The sequence below is a fragment of the Zingiber officinale genome, chromosome 10B (assembly GCF_018446385.1).
Source record: "Zingiber officinale cultivar Zhangliang chromosome 10B, Zo_v1.1, whole genome shotgun sequence".
Lineage (NCBI taxonomy): Eukaryota > Viridiplantae > Streptophyta > Magnoliopsida > Zingiberales > Zingiberaceae > Zingiber > Zingiber officinale.
In genome coordinates, this window is record NC_056005.1 from 20,931,097 (window position 1) to 20,950,884 (window position 19,788).

At 37.0% G+C, this 19,788-nt stretch overlaps 2 protein-coding genes across 5 annotated transcripts in view; both read right to left on the bottom strand.

The window, feature by feature from the left end:
• Positions 1-3,883, bottom strand: LOC122030045 (NAC domain-containing protein 75-like). Of its 4 annotated transcripts, none has more exons than XM_042589193.1 (7): positions 3,754-3,883; positions 2,914-3,108; positions 2,615-2,792; positions 1,723-2,309; positions 1,419-1,628; positions 1,166-1,273; positions 1-329 (listed from the first exon to the last, which is right to left on the bottom strand). In XM_042589193.1, the coding sequence occupies exons 2-7, from the start codon at positions 3,037-3,039 to the stop codon at positions 246-248; spliced, it is 1,293 nt and encodes a 430-aa protein (XP_042445127.1). In that variant the 5' UTR covers positions 3,040-3,108; positions 3,754-3,883; the 3' UTR covers positions 1-245. The 4 variants fall into 4 exon arrangements, with proteins under 4 accessions (XP_042445127.1, XP_042445130.1, XP_042445129.1 ...); XM_042589196.1 differs by lacking the exon at positions 3,754-3,883 and adding an exon at positions 3,266-3,747 and having other exon boundaries at positions 1,741-2,309; XM_042589195.1 differs by lacking the exon at positions 3,754-3,883 and adding an exon at positions 3,266-3,747 and having other exon boundaries at positions 1,166-1,270.
• A 2,045-nt stretch (positions 3,884-5,928) lies between these two features.
• LOC122029615 (serine/threonine protein phosphatase 2A 55 kDa regulatory subunit B beta isoform-like) overlaps positions 5,929-19,788 on the bottom strand; it is a 36,053-nt gene continuing 22,193 nt past the window's right edge. The window contains exons 8-14 of the mRNA XM_042588683.1: positions 19,343-19,466; positions 19,088-19,211; positions 7,994-8,062; positions 7,795-7,886; positions 7,636-7,713; positions 6,808-6,869; positions 5,929-6,729 (exon numbers count right to left, since the gene is read on the bottom strand). Of these exons, the coding sequence (XP_042444617.1) occupies positions 6,596-6,729; positions 6,808-6,869; positions 7,636-7,713; positions 7,795-7,886; positions 7,994-8,062; positions 19,088-19,211; positions 19,343-19,466 (683 nt within the window). The 3' untranslated portion in view covers positions 5,929-6,595. The remainder of the gene's footprint in view (positions 6,730-6,807; positions 6,870-7,635; positions 7,714-7,794; positions 7,887-7,993; positions 8,063-19,087; positions 19,212-19,342; positions 19,467-19,788) is intronic.

Consider the following 19,788-nt stretch of genomic DNA (forward strand, 5'->3'; position numbering starts at 1 on the left):
TTTTTTTTGGCAAAACAGTCTTTTATTAGCAAATTGCAATTGTATGTATTAAATTGTGGTTTTATGATTCCTTATCCAAACCTGATGTGTTGAATAGATCTTTTTGTTCAAATCTTTCTCTTTCTCAACTTGACAAAGCACTAAAGACAGCAGAGTGATCATGATTATACCCTTTTTCCCTTTCTTTCTTTCTTACTTTCTTTCTTCTCATAATTCATGGTTCTTGGCTTTGTCCATTTTCCTCATTAGACATGATGATGATCTTGGTCTTGTGGCCAGCAGTATGGGTACTGCCATTCTGTCTCTTGAGCCTCTGGAATTGATGCTTCCTGCCACACAGCATGCAAATTATCAACAGCACACGAGCAACAAGAAAGTAGAGTAGCATACTCAAGTAAATAAAATATAGCACAAGAATCAACATATATTAGATTGAGTGATAATAGATAGTATTATAGCTCAGTTATATATGATCTCATTTTAGAGTAGATTTAGTTATTAAGAAATAAATTCACCATTTTTCTTCAGTTTTTTCTAACAAAAGGATAAGCAATTCAATTATTTTAGCATATATATATCATTTCATGCTTAACCAGTCCTTTTCTTACAAATAAAAAGGTAAACAAAATCAAATAAACAGAAATATATAGAAGATGGGTGCAATGAGGATTATTCATTTTTGCACAGTGTTGCTACACACAGTTATTGCCATAATGTTATAATTGGCAATCTATATTATACAGGATACTATTTTATATTGCATAAATCAGCAGTCATGAATTAAAGAAGAAAAGAAGTCTCACTAGTTTCTTTTTCCTTTATCTTTATTTATAATTAAATTGAAACCATGTATACTTTAAGACAGTAAGAGTCTAGCTATTGTGAAAGATCAAAAGCTTAATTACCCCTTTTCACTTTTTACAAGTTGCATATATTAAAGAAAAAGAGAGGATCCTTGCAATTACTGGTAATAATTATGTTCAAAATAAACAATTAATTAATGTGTTCATATAGAAATGTAATTCTTCTCTATAAATTTATGATCAGTTAACTCATCTAGGAGATCTTAATGAATCAAATACAATATATATTCTTAATTATTCTGTTGATCATCTATGTATACACACACAATTCTCTAAAGGAAAAAAGTGATAATGCTACTCACTGCTTTACTTCCGGCAGAGGTGCAACTCATAACCACTTCTTCCAAACAAGAAGCAGATCTACTATCCACCTTCTGTTGTCTCTGCGGTAGTTGTTGTTGTTGTTGCTGCTGCTCAAAATCATATATATATATATTCTAAATAACTATTAATTTTCTTTAGAAGAATTAAAAAGAATAAAATTGGCAATAATTTAATTTGTTTCTAAAATCTAATTAATTTGGGATTGAAATAATTAATAATATTACTATGCACCTGAGACTTTTGGGCATGCAAAAGCATATGGTAAGGGTCTTCTGCAATGCCTTGCAAGGAGGAAAGCTGCGCATTAATGGCGGAGATGGTATTCATAGGAGGAGGCCTTGTCATGTGGAAAGCTGCAGAGGCTTGCACCACCTGATGATCCCGTAGCTGTAGCTCTCCTCCGCGCTCATGATCAGATCTCCCAATTGGAGCCTTGGCGGTCTGTTCCATTATAATTAATAATCACTTATTATTATTATTATTCCATATATATATCAATCTTAAAAAATTCTCTGAATCAATCACTACTACGTACATCGTCATGTGTAATTACCTCAGAAAAACATTCTCTAAAAGGAGCAAAGCTAAAGGCCTCAACTGGCTTCATGTGCACCACCTCAATGCCACTACTGTATCCAGAGACAGAATGTTCGACATGGTCTCTTTTGCTCGCCACCTCCTTGGAGGATCTACTTCCACTCTCCACTACTACTTTACTACTGTTTGCATTACAACTCCTCTCTGAAATCAAGAAGTTGCACTGCCTCGGCTGGGTCTGGTAAAAGATCTTGGACACCACCAGCTCGCCTTCCTTCTCCTCCTCCGCCTCCCCCAGGTGGTACTGGTGCATCACCCAGTTGGTCTTCTCGGGCTTCCGGTTCTTCCCGAAGTTGGTGTAGAGAACCAGGATCTTCTTGCACCCTCTCTGCCTGCCGCTGACCATCACGGGCCTGGTCTTGCCTGTCTTGTGCCACCTGGTCTCCCCTGACCCTCTCTGGCTTTGGAGATGCTCCTCCTGATCACTCTGCAGGTTTATTATCTTCCGCCTCTTCCGCGTGCCGGTGGTGTAGGCCTTGGAGGGCCTGTGGAAGAAGTGCTTGCTCAGGCCATCCTTTGTCACCCCTGCAGCAGTGCTGCCCTTCGAATTAGTGCATGCATGGATCAGTGAGTTAATTAATTAGCTAGCTAGGTTAATTAGGTGCGACAAGAAACGGAAATTTTGTTTCTTTTCCTTTTCCTTGTCAGATGAACCGCTTACCAAACTAAACTATATATAAGTTGGAAAAATTGGATTGTCTATTTAATTAACTTACTTCTTATAACTTGGACAGAGTAATTATATTAATTAGTAACAGCAGCACATAAAATGTAATAATGCAAGTCGTAATTATAAACAAAGGGAAATTTAATTAATTAATTAATTAAACCTGGGAGCTTCTCAGGGTGGGTGTAGCAGATGCCATCTTCGCCTTCAATTGTGGGGATGAACTCGTCTATCAGAGGGTGGGATCTTAGTTCTTCTGCTTTAACCTTCGCTTCCAGGTGCCCTATCAATTCTTGATCTGTCGGATCGAACTTTACTCCGGCAGGTAGCCCAAACCAGTCCTGTAATTATATATATACACACACACAGGAAAGATTAATCTTTGTTTTGTTTTAAAAAATATATATATATTATATTTTTGTTAATTTCAAGATTAAGAAGAACAAATCAATGAACACAGACCGGCCTTGGATCGATCTTGTGGCCGCAGCCAGGGCAGAGTTTGGATGCAGACAGTACGCGATGCTCTTCGATCTTGGCGTCGATGAGGCTGGAACTGCTCACTGAGCTTATGGGGCTTGCGTTCATGGCTTTGTTTAATTCTTGGAATTATGATCACTCATCAGCACTCGCATGCGTCGATCTCTTCTTGATCGCCTGAAAAGAAAAACAAGCGTGTACAATCAACACAGTAATTCAGAAGATAACTCAGATATCTAAAACACAAAGATATGATACCAATCCAGAATAACAAGAAGAAGAAGGAGAAGAAATAAGAATAGGAATTGCAAAAGGAAGACATTGAACAACTTACATAAGAGAGAATGCCTTCTACTTTAACTGAAACCCAAGAGGGAAAAAAAATCAAAGGAAAAGGCTTCTCTCAACAAGCACACTGACACCAAATAGAGAGAGAGAGAGAGAGAGGGAGAGAGGTGTTTGGGATTTTAGATTTGGGCAGTTCAGCTACTAAAGCTAAAGAAGAAAACGGCTGTTCACTGCTGTTACTTCACAAAACGAAGAACCAAACCCTTAATAAATATATAAAATACATAAATAAAGGGAAAAGACAATTCTGATCTGTCTCCTTAAGGAAAGACGACCACCACCGCCACCACCCCCTTGCGAGAGTTATGCATAACATAAAACTAAATATATTTTTGGCGTGATGGGTAAAGTTGGAGCTGGTTCAGTATTTTTCTTTTTTTCCTTGCATGAAATGATGGAAACAGGATATTATTTTGCTTTGGCTACGAAGGATTCCGAGAAGGGGAAAAAGAAAGAGGGTGAGGAACAAGAGACCTTGGGATGTGCTGATATGATGGTCCTTTTGTGGACTGGTCTGAGAGCAGAGGCTCTCAGAGGAGAGAGAGAGAGTTGTGCAGAGATGAATCTATAGGTTGCTTCAAAGCCACGGCAGCTAAATAGTAGATCACTTGATGGATACCGATTATAATATAATATGTTTGCATGTGTGTAAATATATTATAGGTGAAAAAATCCTAAAGCAGCCTTCAACAGTAAGCAGGACAACGAAGGCCATGTAATATTAAGAATTTTTATTTTTTTTCTCACGAAATTTATGGAATCGTCTCTCTTTGGTCTTTGGGTATTTATCTCCTCAGCCTTCTTCTCGCCTCAACGTGTGTTTCTAGAAGTGACAAACATCGACTCTTCCAAAAAATAATATTTCCATTTTGAGGCTTCTGTCATCGTTTTTAATTTATGTTGTAGCAAATAAATTATCTGACGACAGGAAATCATCCCGTAGAATTCACTGTTAAATATTTTTTTTTGGAATTCTCTTTTAAATAGCTAGAGAAATCAATCGTGGCAAGGCAGTGCGCAAACGAGTTTACGACGTGTTATCCAAACAAATAGTTTGAAACAAAAGATAAATTTAAATAGATTAAACAAATGCACGCGGTGCTACCATATCTAATTAATTAATGACATGTAAATGAAAATAAGTAATAAAAAAATGGATATGAGTGAGTAGTTGAAGGGGGCAGTGGTTGACAGGTTGAATCTGCGGTCGATATGCAGTCAATAGCTGATGAAGGAAGTAGTGAATGTGAGGTTGAAAGAGGGATAGAGGAGATTGAGACGTTGAAGGAGAAGAATAGGTGGATCAGGGGAAGGAGGAAGAGAAATAGAAGAAGCTGTCAGTGTCAGTGATAGAATGGAAGAAAAAAATTAAAATAAGATAAAAGAGGAGTAGGAGGAGCATTGTTTTCACTGCAGTGAGGATCCCTTGGGAGATTCACCTTGATGATACACGGTAAATGTTGAAGCCCTCCAAAATTTGATCTTGCCGTGGGAGACCAACAACTTAAAAATAAATAAATAAATAAAATAAAACATTTCGATCCTGTAGATTTTTTTCAGTTGTTACATTTTGAACTTAAAATTTTGATATATTAAATTCACTTTAATTTGTTATTTGAAGCATGTCATTTCCTTAAATCATTTCAATCCATAACTTTTTTTACTATATAACTTTCATAACTATTTGATCTTTTTTATTAATATATAAATAGACAAGACTACATAAAGTAGTTCCTTAAGTTCCAAAGTGAAATTATAAGTTGATCCGATAATTTATCTTTTTTTATATAATCTGGAGAAATATTATGAGGTGAATATAATCACTTTTTACTTAGCATCTAAAGTGAATATAATCACTTTTTACTTAGCATCTAAAGTCATTTTAAAAATATCAAAGTGAAGTATATATATCATGATTTGAAACAATATTAATTGACGTCTTGAGAGTTGATTTCTTAGAAAATTGAGAAGTGATCTAACTTAATCAATCATTCCAAAGTGACCTAAATTGAATTGTGACCCTTAATCTTAAAGTCTTAACATGAAGTTTATGGTGATATGTCCTCGTTACGGTTGAAGAATAGCAAGCAATAGCAAACAAATAAAAACTTCACCAAAAGGAAAACTTGGAACTAAAGCAATTACCAGCTTGAGATGAACTTCACTTCTTTCTTTGTCAATCTAGTCAAGCTGTCACTATCTTGGAAGTCTCTTCAAGAATCAATGTTAGTAGCCTACAAGTCCCAGAAAGTTGTAAATCTCTTGTCCAATCTCACATTACCCCCGCTGCACATGGCCTCTATCTTCTGCTCTTAGAACTTTAAAATCCAACACTCGGCAATCCAAAAGCACGCTGACTAAATTTGGCAAACTTTTTTTTTTCTCTGGGTCTCCAAAACTATTCCTCATGAAAACTTGTAATTTAAGATTCACCAAGATATCATTGATTAAAACAATCATAAATTAATCTGATACTCTAAAAAACACAATGCTCAACAAGCCTACTAATGCGCTTAATGACAACATTAGGAATTATCATAATGGTCACTACTCATTTGAAAAGTATCCTTGCAAAAATCCTCACTTTTCATTGACCTGAAACCTCGAATCAAACTTAAAATACACACTGATACCTTTAAATCATCAATCTAAGAAAAAAATCGTATTTTTGATGGTTATGCCATTTTCTTCCTAATAAAAAGATGAACTAGTGTGACAAACCCCTTCATTCATGGGTTACAAACCGTGGAAATGAAATTACAGCTGAAATAAAACTCGAGAAGCAGAAGGCATCCAAGCCTACTATTTGACAGCTTAAAAAAATTAAATATCAATGACCAACAAGATTACATTGTCTGAGCAATTTCTAAACTGAAAACATACTATATTCCAAAGATTAAAAAAAAAAAAACTGAAGGATTTCCGTGTATAATATTATATGTGAACGCTTTGCAAGTGAAGAACTTCCCCAAGCTCTGGTATACATGTCCAACAAGTACAGATGCCCTGCCATCCAGATGCAGAACAGCCCGTGCTTTGAGACACGAAAACACCTGCAATAGGTGCAGCAATCTACAAGGGTGCCGTCAAACTTTAGTGAAGATCTTCAATCTCTCCCACAAAATTAATCAGAAGACGCTTCCATGGAAAGTAGAATGTCTATTGAGCCTGGGTAGCAAATTTTTTTACCACACTTGAGCATGCAAAAAATCACATGCTCCCACACCTAGCTCATTGAACATCGAAAGCTAAGTGCCTGAACAAATCATAACAAAAAAAAAATTTGCAAAAATGAAAACTTCCGTTCCTAGTATCTTCATGCATAATACATGTACAAACTGTTCATCGCAGCACAAGCAATTAAATTTTCTGTTGGGTGCCAAGCTAAATGGAGTAATTTGGATGTGAAATCATATGAGTTGCCGTTAGAGTCTGAAGAACTTTCTGCTCCTGTGGCATTTAAGATAACATAAGATGGCATAGAACAATAGACTGCTGGGAGAATAATATAGTTTAGAGGTCCCAAACCTCGTCTAACAACCCGTGTTAAGCTGCTAGATCTTGCGGACTTTGAGTTCTGCACTTGCAGCCTATAGTCACATGAAAAGAAGTCAACCCGTACCTGATGCTTCAATTATAAAGCAAGACAAACTACTATAGCCCAGTGCAAACTTAATTCCATTCACATATTTCTAATAAATTACAGTAGAGGCACAAATGTCATAACGTCCATTAAATATCAATTTCTGAAGGAGAGAAGGGGAGAAATAGTCTGCTGGTTCAACTGCTGAAAATGTGCCAAAACCAAGTTCCATTAGGCAGAACTTTCTTGACTTATTTCCTTGCTTGGTAACAGACAATAAGTCAAGAAAATAGTCTGCTGGTTCACATGAAGAATAGAAATAGTTGAAGAATAAACAAAATATTACCTTGCTTGCTAACAGACAATAAGTGCCTCAAAAAATAATAGCACTCATCAAGTCTTTGCGATTGGCTATATGATGTTACCAAAATCAATAACAGAAACAAAGATCTCTAAGCTGGAAGGAAACCATAACATCCAAAGTATCTAAAAGGATTTAAAGGAGAAAAAAAAATCCCTGCAAATTAGTAGATGGTTATAACTGGGGCACTGGTCATCAAGTCAATTGAATCCCACAAACTTACTTGCACTATGAACATATAAAAATGAATGCCATCACCATGTTAGACTTATTTCTTTTATACAAGTTCAAAGAAGACAGCCTTGCATTCTGAGGTTGTTACTTTCTATGTCCATATATTGCTAAATAGACATTTTCTGGAGGACATAATGAAAGAACATAGGAATTTCTTTTAGTTTTATGGCCACTGTACCTCATTGGATTTTTACTGGCTTCCAAAGTGGTTGCTTCATTGCTGCCAGGAACACAACCAAATACACGAAAAAGATTGCTGCAGTTCACCAATGATATAAATATCAGAAATAGGCCAGAAGAATGCAGCACCATCACTACGATACATGCTGGATTATACCTGTAACTTCCAGTTGTGACATGCAACCCATCACCACTAAGGCAGCAATCAAATTTGTCAAAGATTGAATCACTTTCATAAAGATCACAAAGCTGCAGAGAAGCACAAACTAGTTACTGGAACTGTTCCATCATAGTATACAGCCAATACTATTAATTCGATCAGAGAAAATGTAGAATACTTAAAACCAAGCCTTTACCCTAGGTCTTAAATGTTCATGGACCTGGAAAGTTGCAACAGGACCAGCTTCCATGTTTATGTCCCATAGCTGTTGAACAAACAACAAAAACACATAAGAAACAAGTTTATACAAAAATAATTCATTTTTATATTTAAATGTCAAAGGTTCAATTCTTCACATGTGTTTTCTTTTACAATTTATTATCACTTGCTGAAATTCAAACTAGGCAACTTGTTATTTTATTCCTATTTTATAGGGATTTATTTTCTGTCATTTATTTCCTAGATTGGATTGTAATTAATTCAAATTTATCACACCTCTAATTTTAAGGGATTTATCTTTGCATATAAGGGGGATCATCCTATCAATGAAAATATACAATTTCAATCAAGCTACATTGTATCAGAGCATAAACCCTAGCCCGAAAAACCCTAACCTATCTCCTTCTCTGCTAGACTCTCCTCTCGACCTCTCTCCGTTGCCGCCGAAACCCTAGTAGCGAGTTCTTCCTCCAGCCTCAAGACAAAGCTGCACGATTGTTGGTTCTTCCGACAGCAGCATCTCCATTCTGTCATCAACAACAAATAGAGCAACCGACTTCTAGGTGTGACAAGATCATGGCTAACTCTGATTTTCTTGTGCAAGACACGGTAGGAACTTCCTCCGGCATGTCCTACGTCATACCTTCTCCATAAGGCAATCTCCTTCCCATCACCACTCAAATTTAAGGGCCACAATTATCTTCAATGCCGAAAGTCAGGCCATCTCAAAGAACAATGTTGGCAACTCTATGGAAAGCTAGTCGATTGGAAGCTTCCTAGTTGAGAGGCAAAGGCACATCATGCATCAATTCAAAATCTGTGACTTCTCCTTTCTCCAAGGAGCAGTTGGATATGCTCCAAAAGTTATTTCGGAACAATCTATTTAAGAGTTCAAATTTCAACTTGTCAACAAGCAATCCTATGACAATGCACACAAGCAAGTCCTATTGAATCATCGATTCAGGAGCATCTGAACATATAACAGGTGACAGAATGTTATGTTAGTACCCCGAGGTAGTTTTGATGTGAACAACCAAGTCAGGTTAAGTCCTGTTGACTTTTAATCCTTGTGTCTAAGTGTGCAGGAACTTAGGAGCACATGAAGTCGAACAAAAGACGCAGCTAGCGAGAAGGACGGCACGGAAGAGAGCCGAAGGGCTCGGTGCGTCTGAAGGACGAGGTGCTGCGGAAGAGTACGCAAGCGGACGATGAGGCGCGCAATATTTCCGAAAGTTGGGTTCGAGTGAACCCTATTTTGGATGGTCAAGATCACTCAAGCGAGCAGAGCCGGAGTGGAAGACCAGGACCAAGGCGAGCGGACTGGGCGGAAGACCCAGTCCAGGCTCTTGGACTCGCCGGACTCCGGGCGCCCGGACCAGGATGTTTATCAAGAACACGTCAAACGTGATCTGTTGCGACAGGGATAAAGTTTTATCCCCTCCAGGCACTTAGAACCCTTCCAGGGCTATAAATACAGCTCTGGTCCCAGAAAGCAAAATACAACACTTGTAATCGATTCTGTTTGAGTTTAGCTTTCTAGTTGTGAGATTTAATTGCTGTAAAAGGCTTCTCCGCCCAAAGGAGATTTTTACTGAGTTTTTCATCTTTAACAACCTCCCCGGTTGTAACCAAGTAACTCTTTCTGAGCCTCTTCTTTTTTGTCTTTTAATATTTTTTATGCAAGTGTTTATTTTGATAAAGCTATAAGTCGAGGAAGGTCTTTTTCATTTTATTATGCAGGCTATTCACCCTCCCTCTAGCCGGTCGCCAAGGGACCAACAAGTAGTATCAGAGCCCAACAGCTTCAGGAGGACTAACTGCCGAACGAAGCACTCGAGATGGTCGGACAGAGCATCTACCCATCCAAGTTCGAGGGGGAATTCATAAGCTGGAAGAAAATGATGGAGGTATCTTTTAAGACAAATTTTGATTTACTCTTAATAATGGAATTTGATTTTGTAGCACCCGAAGGCAAAGAAAAGTATTAATGGATTAAGAAGGAGCAAGCCGACTTCGTAGCAAATGACAAAACAGAGTTCCATCTACTAAACGTCTTACCGCCACAAGAAGTCAACTGGATCGGAGCCTACGAGTCTGCCAAGGAGCTCTGCGAGAAATTCCTGGAACTACACAAAGGAACCTCGGATGCAAAACTCGCGAGACGGGATCTGCTCAGAAACCATATCATCAACATCAAACTAGAAGAAGGCGAAACCGTTGCACACCTTTGCTCAAGGATCAAGAAGTTCATCACCGGACTCACGAATCTCGGAGAAAAAGTAAGCAACCAAGATTCACTAAGGTACGCACTTAACACATTCCCTAGAAATACTGAATAAGCATCATGAGTATATGTTTATTATATATCTAAGGATCTATAATTAACTACTTTAGAAGAATTATTTTCAACATTTAAAGTCCATGAAACAAGATGTGAAGATTTGAAGGAGCCAAAGCACAACCTTGCCTTGAAGGCAAAGATAGATGAACGAGATTCTGAATCGTCTCTCGATACAATGAAAAAGTGCTCATGGTAAGAAATTTTAAAAAATTATTTAAATCTAATAAATTTAATCAAGTGCAGGGTACAAAAAGAAAAAGGAAAGTAAGATGCCACCACTGCAATGAAGAAGGGCATGTCAAAGATAACTGCCCAAAGTTGAAGAGCAAGGACAAAAACAAGGAAAAGAACAAAAAAACCACCCAAGTATAATCTAAAGGCGACGTTGGATGACACGTCATCCGAATCGGAGATAGAAGTCCTCGCCGGACTTGCGCTAGTAGTAAGTCACCAAGAAGGCGAAAACGAAACAAGCTCGTCCGAAATGAACATCGAGAGCATTGATGAAGGGAGAGCGACATCGGAAGAAAGCAGTAATTCAGGAGGAGCTTCAAATTACGGAATCAACAAGGTAAGTCAGGTACGACCTCCACCTCCGGATAAAATGTTTGAATTTATAAAACTATTATCGAAAAATTGGTATAAATTAGAGAAAGAAAATAAGGATTTAAAATCAGTCTTAGCTGGTTCTTGTCGATTAGAAGATTTCGACAAAGTAAAATTAGAAAATGAAAAATTGAAAAACAAAATAGAAAATTTGAAAAATCACACATGCTCAAAATTTATTCCTTCTAATTTTAGAAATTATTCAGGATTTAACTGGTATCTTAAAAATCATAAGGGTTAAATTAGAAAATTATCTAGAAAGTATATCCCTTGAAAATTTTTAATTAATCCAATAGGAAGGAACCTATATTGGGTACCAAAGATATGCTTAAGTTGATTGTTTTTGGACTTAGGACTTTCAAAGAGCAAATTAAATATCCAATTTTTTTAAAAGGCTTTGTCTAGAAAATGGTTGTTATTCCAATATCCAAGAAGGCTTAGTGCCTCGTCACAGCCTAGAAGTCGATTATTAAAATAAGTATTTAATTCACTAACCGTTAAGCATTTAGTAGTTATAAAAATGCATTAAATTGTCTGTCAAAATTTTTTATCATTAAAAATTGAATTAATAAAAATCATATTTGTTAGAGTTACTTTAGCAAATTTATTTTTTTGTAAAATCTTATCTAAACATTTTTTTTGAAAATTTTCCGTTATAAAACTTTTTCAAAATGCAAAATTCTTGAAATCTTACTTAAACTTCCAATTTTACTTAAGAGTTTTTTTATTTTCCCTAGACTTTAAATTTAGATTTTCCAAAATCATTTTAAAGTACTCTATTTTAATGTGATCAAAGGGGGAGAAAGGAAGATTAAGTCTAAGGAGAGGGTAATTTAATTTTTTGCAAATTATTAAGTTGCAAATTTATTACCTTCTTATTTCTTTATGTTTGTTTGCCCTAATTTAACTTGGGTTTGATCACATCAAAAAGGGGAGATTGTTAGTACCCCAAGGTATCTTTGATGTGATCAACTAAGCCAGGTTAGGTCATGTTGATTTTTAACCCTTGTGTCTAAGTGTGTATGAACTTACGAGCACAGGAAGTTGAGCAAAAGACGCAGCTAGCAAGGATGGCACGGAAGAGAGCCGACGGGCTCGGTGCGTTTGAGGGACGAGGTGTTGCGGAAGAGTACACGGGCGGACGAGAAGGAGACACGCGGTGTTTTCAAGGGACGAGAAGCCGAAGCGGAAGATTGCTCGAAGGCCGGAAGTTGGGTTCGGGTGAGCCCTACTCCGGATGGTCGAGATCGCCCAAGTGAGCGGAGCCGGAGTGGAAGACCCAAACGAAGGCGAGCGAAATCGAAGCAAAAGACCGAGACCAAAAGTCAACAGGATGTTGACTTTCTTGGTCTGAGCGCCCGGACTCGCCAGACTCCAGGCGCCCGGAACCCTTCCGGGCACCTGGACCAGGATTTTTATTTGAAACACGTCAAACATGATCCGTTATGACGGAAATAAAGTTTTATCCCCCTCTAGGCGCCTGGAACCCTTTCAGGCGCCCCAACCAGGGCTATAAATACAGCCCTGGTCCAGAAAGCAAAATACAACACTTGTAATCGATTCTGTTTGAGTTTAGCTTTCTAGTCGTGAGATTTAATTGTTGTAAGAGGCTTCTCCGCCCAGAGGAGATTTTTATTGAGCTTTTCATCTTCTTTGGATTAACAACCTCCCCGGTTGTAACTAAGTAATTATTTCTGAGCCTCTTCTTTTTTTTATCTTTTAATACTTTTTATTGCAAGTGTTTATTTTGATAAAGCTATAAGTCAAGGAAGGTCTTTTTCATTTTATTGTGCAGGCTATTCACCCTCCCTCTAATCGGTCGTCAAGGGACCAACATGTTATTCTTAACATTTACATTATGTGGCAAATATCTAATGGTGTGTATAACAAACGACACAACTACCAAAGTGGTTGGAACGGGGACCATTAAAATTTCCAACAATATCAATCTCAATTCTGTGCTTTATGTGTCTAGACTTGCTTGTAATCTTGTGTCGGTTAGTAGGCTCAACCGAGACCAAAAATGTAAAACTAAGTTTTTTGGTGATTGTGTTTTTCAGGACTTGAGCAGCGGGAAGATGATTGGTAGTGCTAAACTTCGTGCACGACTTTACCTTCTTGAATCCTCCCCTACATCTAGCCAATCTGGTGAGCTCAACTGTCAACCAATCCATAGTTTTATGTCTAGTAGTTATCCAATAATGAAAGTGAAATTATGATGTGGCACTATCGATTAGGATCCAAATTTAGGAATTTGAAACATCTTTTTCCTTCACTATTTATCAATAAAAATCCTAATTTCTTTCAATGTGATCTATGCCAGTATGCTAAACATACCAAACACACTTATGCACCCCGTCAATATCAACCAACACAACCTCTCTCACTCATTCAAGGGGGCATTTGAGGACCATTCAAAAATCCAAGTCTTACTACTCTAGATGGTTCTTTTCGTTGATGATCACATAAGGTTGTGTTGGATCTTTTTTATGAAAGAAAATTTTGAAACCACACAAATCTTTCAGAATTTTCATTTTCATGCCATGATTAAGACCCAGTTCTAGGCTAACATACAAATTCTCAAAACAGATAATGCCAAAGACTTCTTTAATTCCAGCCTCAACGCCTATCTCCAATCCAATGGCATAGTCCATCAAAGTTCATGTGTTGATACACCCCAACAAAATTGTGTAGCTAAACGGAAAATTCGTCGTATACTTAAGGTAGCCTGCTCTTTACTCTTCCAAGCCCATGCTCCAACCAAATTTTGGGGGGAAGTAGTTCTAATAGTTGCCTATCTTATTAATCGTCTCCCTTCCAGGGTTCTCAAGTTCAACACTCCATTTCAAGTTGTACAAAACCTATATCCTAGACTCAAACTTGTCTCCAACAGCCCTCTCAAACTATTTGAATGTATTGCATTTGTCCACATCCACTCTCAATATCGGGGAAAATTTGATCCACAGATACTTAGGTACATTTTCTTAGGATATTCGGCCAACAAAAAGGGTTATGAGTGCTCTCCTATCACCCAAAAATTTTATTACTCTGGATGTCACCTTCTTTGAATACATTCCATATTATTCCAATACCACAATGCAGGGGGAGAACAAAATTGAATTGCAACATTGGGATTGGGAGCCCCTTTTTGAACCAAGTCCTTCCTCGATCTTACCATTATCATCACTCAACCCTCCATCATCCTCATCGACTCCTTTCTCTCCATCATCATCACAATCACATGTACCACCTATTCCGGAACCACAAAAGAACACACCACCTTCCCATGACATAGTGAAAGTCTACGTGTGGCTGTGTCTTTACACGAAACTCAATCGTATCATGAGTCAACTCGAGGCCAAGTTGAACATGAAAAGCAACAGGATCTAATAGAACCAGTTCCGCAGACATATCCCACATTGGAACAAAGATCTTGTACTCTTCATTCGACGCACAACTATATGTTCTACTAATGTCTATTTCCAGGATACCAAGCATTTGTGACATCACTTGACAAGATCAGTATTCCTAATTCTGTGTATGAAGCTCTAAAAGTTCTTGAATGGCACAAGGCAATCCTAGAGGAATACACATCCCTGGAAGAGAATGGGACTTGGACAGTATCTGAGATACTTCAAAGGAAAAGAACTATGGGATGTAAGTGGATTTTTTCAGTCAAGCATAACCCAAATGGAAGCATAAATAGATACAAGACTCAATTGGTAGCAAAAGGTTACACCCAGTCCTATGGGATTGACTATCAGAAGACTTTTGCACCGATTGCAAAACTCAATACCATCTGAGTATTACTGTCTATTGTTACTAACTTAGATTGACCCTTGATCCAGCTAGATGTGAAGAACATCTTTCTAAATGGAGATCTTGTGGAAGAAGTTTATATGGATATCCTGGATTTGAGACAAATAGTACAAAAGGAAAAGTCAGCAAACTAGGAGATTAAGAAGAGCCTTGTATGGGCTCAAACAATCACCCAGAACTTGACTTGATAGATTTGCTAAAGTCCCTAAAGGAGATGACTACTCCCAATCTAAAGCTGATCACACGCTATTTGTGAAACATTTTCCATGTGGGAAAATCTTAGTACTAATTGTATATGTTAATGATATTATCCTCACAGGAAACCATGAACCAGAAATCAAAAGACTTAAGTCACTCCCTATTTAAGGAGTTTGAAATCAAGGATATGGGGCAACTCAAATACTTCTTGGGAATGGAGGTAGCCATGTCACAAAGGAATCTTTGTGTCTCAAAGAAAATATGTTCTTGACCTACTACAAGAAATTGGGTTGAGTGGATATAAGCCAGTTGATACACCTATGAATCCTAATACCAAGTTAAGGTCTCGGACGGATGAAATGGAAGTTGATAAAGGACGATATCAACGATTGGTAGGCAAACTTATCTACCTAACTCACACTCGTCCATATATAAGTTTTGTTGTCCAACTATGTTAGCCAATTTATGGGAAATTCTTCAGTTAATCACATGGATGCTATGCTTCGAATATTAAGATATTTAAGAAGGGACCCCGGAAAAGGACTCATGTTTAGAAAGACATACAGACAAACCTTGGAGGTTTACACTAATGTTGATCGAAGATCTACTTTTGGATATTGTACGTTCGTTTGGGGAAATTTGATCACTTGGCGTAGTAAAAAGCAAATATTTGTTGCTCGAAGTAGTGCCAAGATTGAATTCCGAGCTCTGAGATTGGGCATTTGTGAGGGAATCTGGATACAATGGATTCTAACGGAACTCATGCTAAAAACAAGAGATCTAATTCAAATTATGTATGAAAATCAGTCTGCTATTGCTATTGCTATTGCCATTTCCAAGAATCCAGTTCATCATGACCATATCAAACATGTGGAAATTGATCGACATTTTAGTGAGAAGATTGAAAATAAAGACATAATGCTCTGCCAGGTGCTTTCAAAACACCGGGCAGCTGACATTTTGACAAAGGAACTATGACCCAACATCATCGAACTGAGCTCGATTCTGGGTTTAGAGAGCATTTATCGCCTAGTTTGAGGGGGAGTGTTGAAATTCAAACTAGGCAACTTGTTATTTTATCCCTATTTTGTAGGGGTTTATTTTTTGTTATTTATTTTCTAGATTGGATTGTAATTATAATTCATACTTATCACATCCCTAATTTTAAGGGATTTATCTTTGTATATAAGGAGGATCATCCTATCAATGAAAATACACAATTTCTGTCAAACTACATCACTGATGAGCTTTCAAAAGCAATGCTGGTAGTATTGTTGTTTATATATATATATATATATATATATATATATATATAAAGAAATTTTAGCCTGCGGTGCCTTATGTGCGGTTTTGCTGCGGTACTTGCCACGTCAGCGAGAAAACACAAAAAAAAATCAACGCTGCTCTCCTCCTGATCGGCCGGACCGATCAGGCTCCAACCTGATCGGCCGGACCGATCAGGCTCCAACCTGATCGGTCTGGGAGTCTCCTGATCGGTCTGTGGACCGATCAGGCCCTAGGCTGATCGGTCCCCAGACCGATCAACCAACTCTCTGTGAGAGTTGGCTTCGAAGCCTGATCGGTCTGTGGACCGATCAGGCTATAGGTGGATCGGTCCACAAACCGATCCCCCTACCTTTTTTTTCCTCCTGATCGTTTCCTGATCGGTCCCCAGACCGATCAGGAGACTCCCAGACCGATCAGGTTGGAGCCTGATCGGTCCAGGCCGATCAGGAGGAGAGCAGCGTTGATTTTTTTTTGTATTTTCTCGCTGACGTGGCAAGTACCGCAGCAAAACCGCACATAAGGCACCGCAGGCTAAAATTTCTCTCTCTCTCTCTCTCTCTCTCTCTATATATATATATATATATATATATATATATATACTTGTATCATCATTATTTTAGCATACACAATAACATAAAGCCAAGAGGGGAAATTCAACTATGGACAAATTAAGGTCCTATAATTTTACATTAAATTCAATAAAACTAACTTCAACTTACAAATCAACCAATAGAACATTATTTAGGCTCTCATGCCAAAAGAACATTATTAGTTTTCAATGTAATAAATTAATTGCTACTTGGATTACAAAAAGAATATTAAGTAGTTACATTATATGCATTTCCAAGGCTTGATGTAAGAGATGTTCATGAATTTCACCCCATTAAGCTTCAAGGACATGATCGAGTTTGAACATGGCACAATTTAACTTACAATGAAAATATAAACACTTAAACCCACACCCACATGAGTATTATCCATCTAGGCTTGGTCATAGCTTCAAGTAGATCTTTATAATAATTTTTTACAAAATTTATTTGTAGACGTTGTTGTGCTAATTGATGTGTGTAATTTAATTTAATTCAAGCTTTGAATTGTGGAGCAAATGTAGTTTCAGTAGAATAGTTCTAATGGATATTATGAAATCTTTGTAAGAGCTTTTAGGTATCTTGAATCTATTATTGGAGGAAAATGTGATATCGCTCACCCCAAGCGGTCCAGTATCAATAGTCACATGGCAAGATGCAAGCAAGTAAATCATAAGAGACATTTTGTCCTAGCATAGTGGCCCATTGCATGGGGGGAGGATATTGATGAAGATTAGTTAATAAGATAAAGAATGACTAGTCAAAATGGAGAGACTTCTAAATCTTGTGTGATTGTGATATCCCTATTAGGCTCAATGGGACATTTAATAACAATGTGATTTGATCCATCATACTTTATAGATCATGTTGGGTTGTCAGAAAATAACATGTTGATTCTTTTATCTCCATTAGCCTCAAAGGAAGGTACAATAAAAATGTGCTTTGATCCATCATACTTATAGAGATCAAAGCAGGAGGGAATAAAACATGTGGAAAAGTAAAAGTAGCAAAAATAAAATACTAGATGGATTTGTAGAATTACTAGAAGAGATAAAATATACATATTAATATTTGAGAGTAATTAAATATTAGCTTCAATATAGGATAATATTAAGAGAAAGAAAAATGATACGCAGAGAGAGAGAATCTCAAGGAAAAGCTAAAGGATAAACACATAAACTGATGGGTCCACCAAAAGTAAAAATGGTGGGCTATGACTTTATGTGTCTATCTGAGTTTTTCCTGAGATTTTTTCCGTGTATCATTACTCTAAGAGAGGCGTTGAGATGGTATAGAGTATATTTAAAAAGAAGAATTGGATCATTTAACATAGAAGGCATAAGTAGAAGGGTAAAACAATATTAATTAATATAATAAAAAATTAATTAATTTGAATATTACTAGTGATATTGTCATGCATAAATCTCCATTGTCATAGGGATAAATTCGTGAAGTTGACTCTAAACAGTTGAGTGATAGGGACAACTTTATGGTATGAAGACAAGAAGAAGAGTAGAGGGGAGAACATCATGATGTGGAGATGGCCTAGAGAATTATTACAAGGCAGAAAAGGGTGTCATTACTGCAAACAGTTGGAACAAACATGCTCAATAATAAGATGATCATTATAAGCAAATTGATAGTTATAAGCAAATTCTTTCAACAGATGATCTGCATCTGCTTGTTACTTTGAGCAATTGATACTGAACAGAACATAACAGAGGGAAAATGTCAATATTCCAATCTAGCTTAAAAATAATGACTTGATTAGCATGAGAATGCAGGCTCTAGGTTCTTCATATAGTATGGTAAAAGATTGGATTGTACTCACACAACAGGAACGTGTGTATGATATTGGTTTAAATTATAAGAATTTTTTTGGCACAAACTCAGACGCTTTTGTCAATTCTACAGATAATGGTGCAAAATTAGTCACAGATGACACAAGTGCATCCTAATGCAATTTGGAGTATCTACATAGAAAAATATGAAAAGCGCCAATGTCGAACAAGAATTTCAAGAATTCTTGTTTGAAATAACCAAAATTCAATTAATATATACACATTAAGTACTTAATTTAGTATGGCATGTCTACTGTGGTAGTGACTATCAGTGAGTAGATTTTATCCCACTTGAAATAGCAAACCAAGTGACACTAACCTGTGCTTCCATGATATTGCACAAATGTGCTGATATAGGGGAAAATGAAAAGAGGTGAGGATAAGAAAGCAACCTTAAGAGTCATATAGTCACGACTAAGGAGATGTCTTCCATCTTTTGCAAATTTAATATCTGAAATTGACGTAATGATTTCTGTAAAAAAAGACCTTGAACCAGGAGCTTCACGTTCCTCAAATCTGTTGATAAAGTATCTTATTATCCATACTAGATAACTTCAAGAAGTTGAGATAAAATATACTTAGTGAGTAGCACATGATTTTCCTCAAGTCATTCTCACATCAATACAATAAGGAAAGGAATTTCTTACATCTTAGAATGATTGTCACATAAAGAAGATTGTCGCAAGTCTATAAGCCGGACTGAGCCCTTTGAACTACTATAAGCCAGCAAGTTACAGTGGGTTGGATGGAACTCAGCAGATGTGATCACCTCTAATAGAATGTACCATTTCAAAAAAAAATCATTAACTCAGAAAAATAAATTTTTAGTAATAATGCATCAAAAATACAAACAAGTAGTATATACAAAAGTTTTCTAAATGTAGGCTGTGAATATATACATACGAATTATCAGAGAGGACAGTATATGAACATGTAGAAGGATTGTAGAAGAAATGGTACAGGAATAGCTAGATTATCTAATAAGCTGAGTTTTATCGTGATATTCCTATTGCATTATTGCATATCAAAGAGCCACCAATCAACAACCCAACAAATATGCTTATTTATCAGAAAAAAAAAACACAAATAAAAA

Bases quoted from the DNA above. Each gene is read 5' to 3' on its own strand.
- LOC122030045 (XM_042589193.1), bottom strand. From the start codon at position 3,039: ATGAACGCAAGCCCCATAAGCTCAGTGAGCAGTTCCAGCCTCATCGAC. The intron at 2,793-2,913 runs GTCTGTGTTCAT...ATATAATTACAG, and splicing joins ACAAGATCGATCCAAGGCCG to GACTGGTTTGGGCTACCTGC. The intron at 330-1,165 runs GTGAGTAGCATT...GCTGTGTGGCAG, and splicing joins CCTCTGCCGGAAGTAAAGCA to GAAGCATCAATTCCAGAGGC.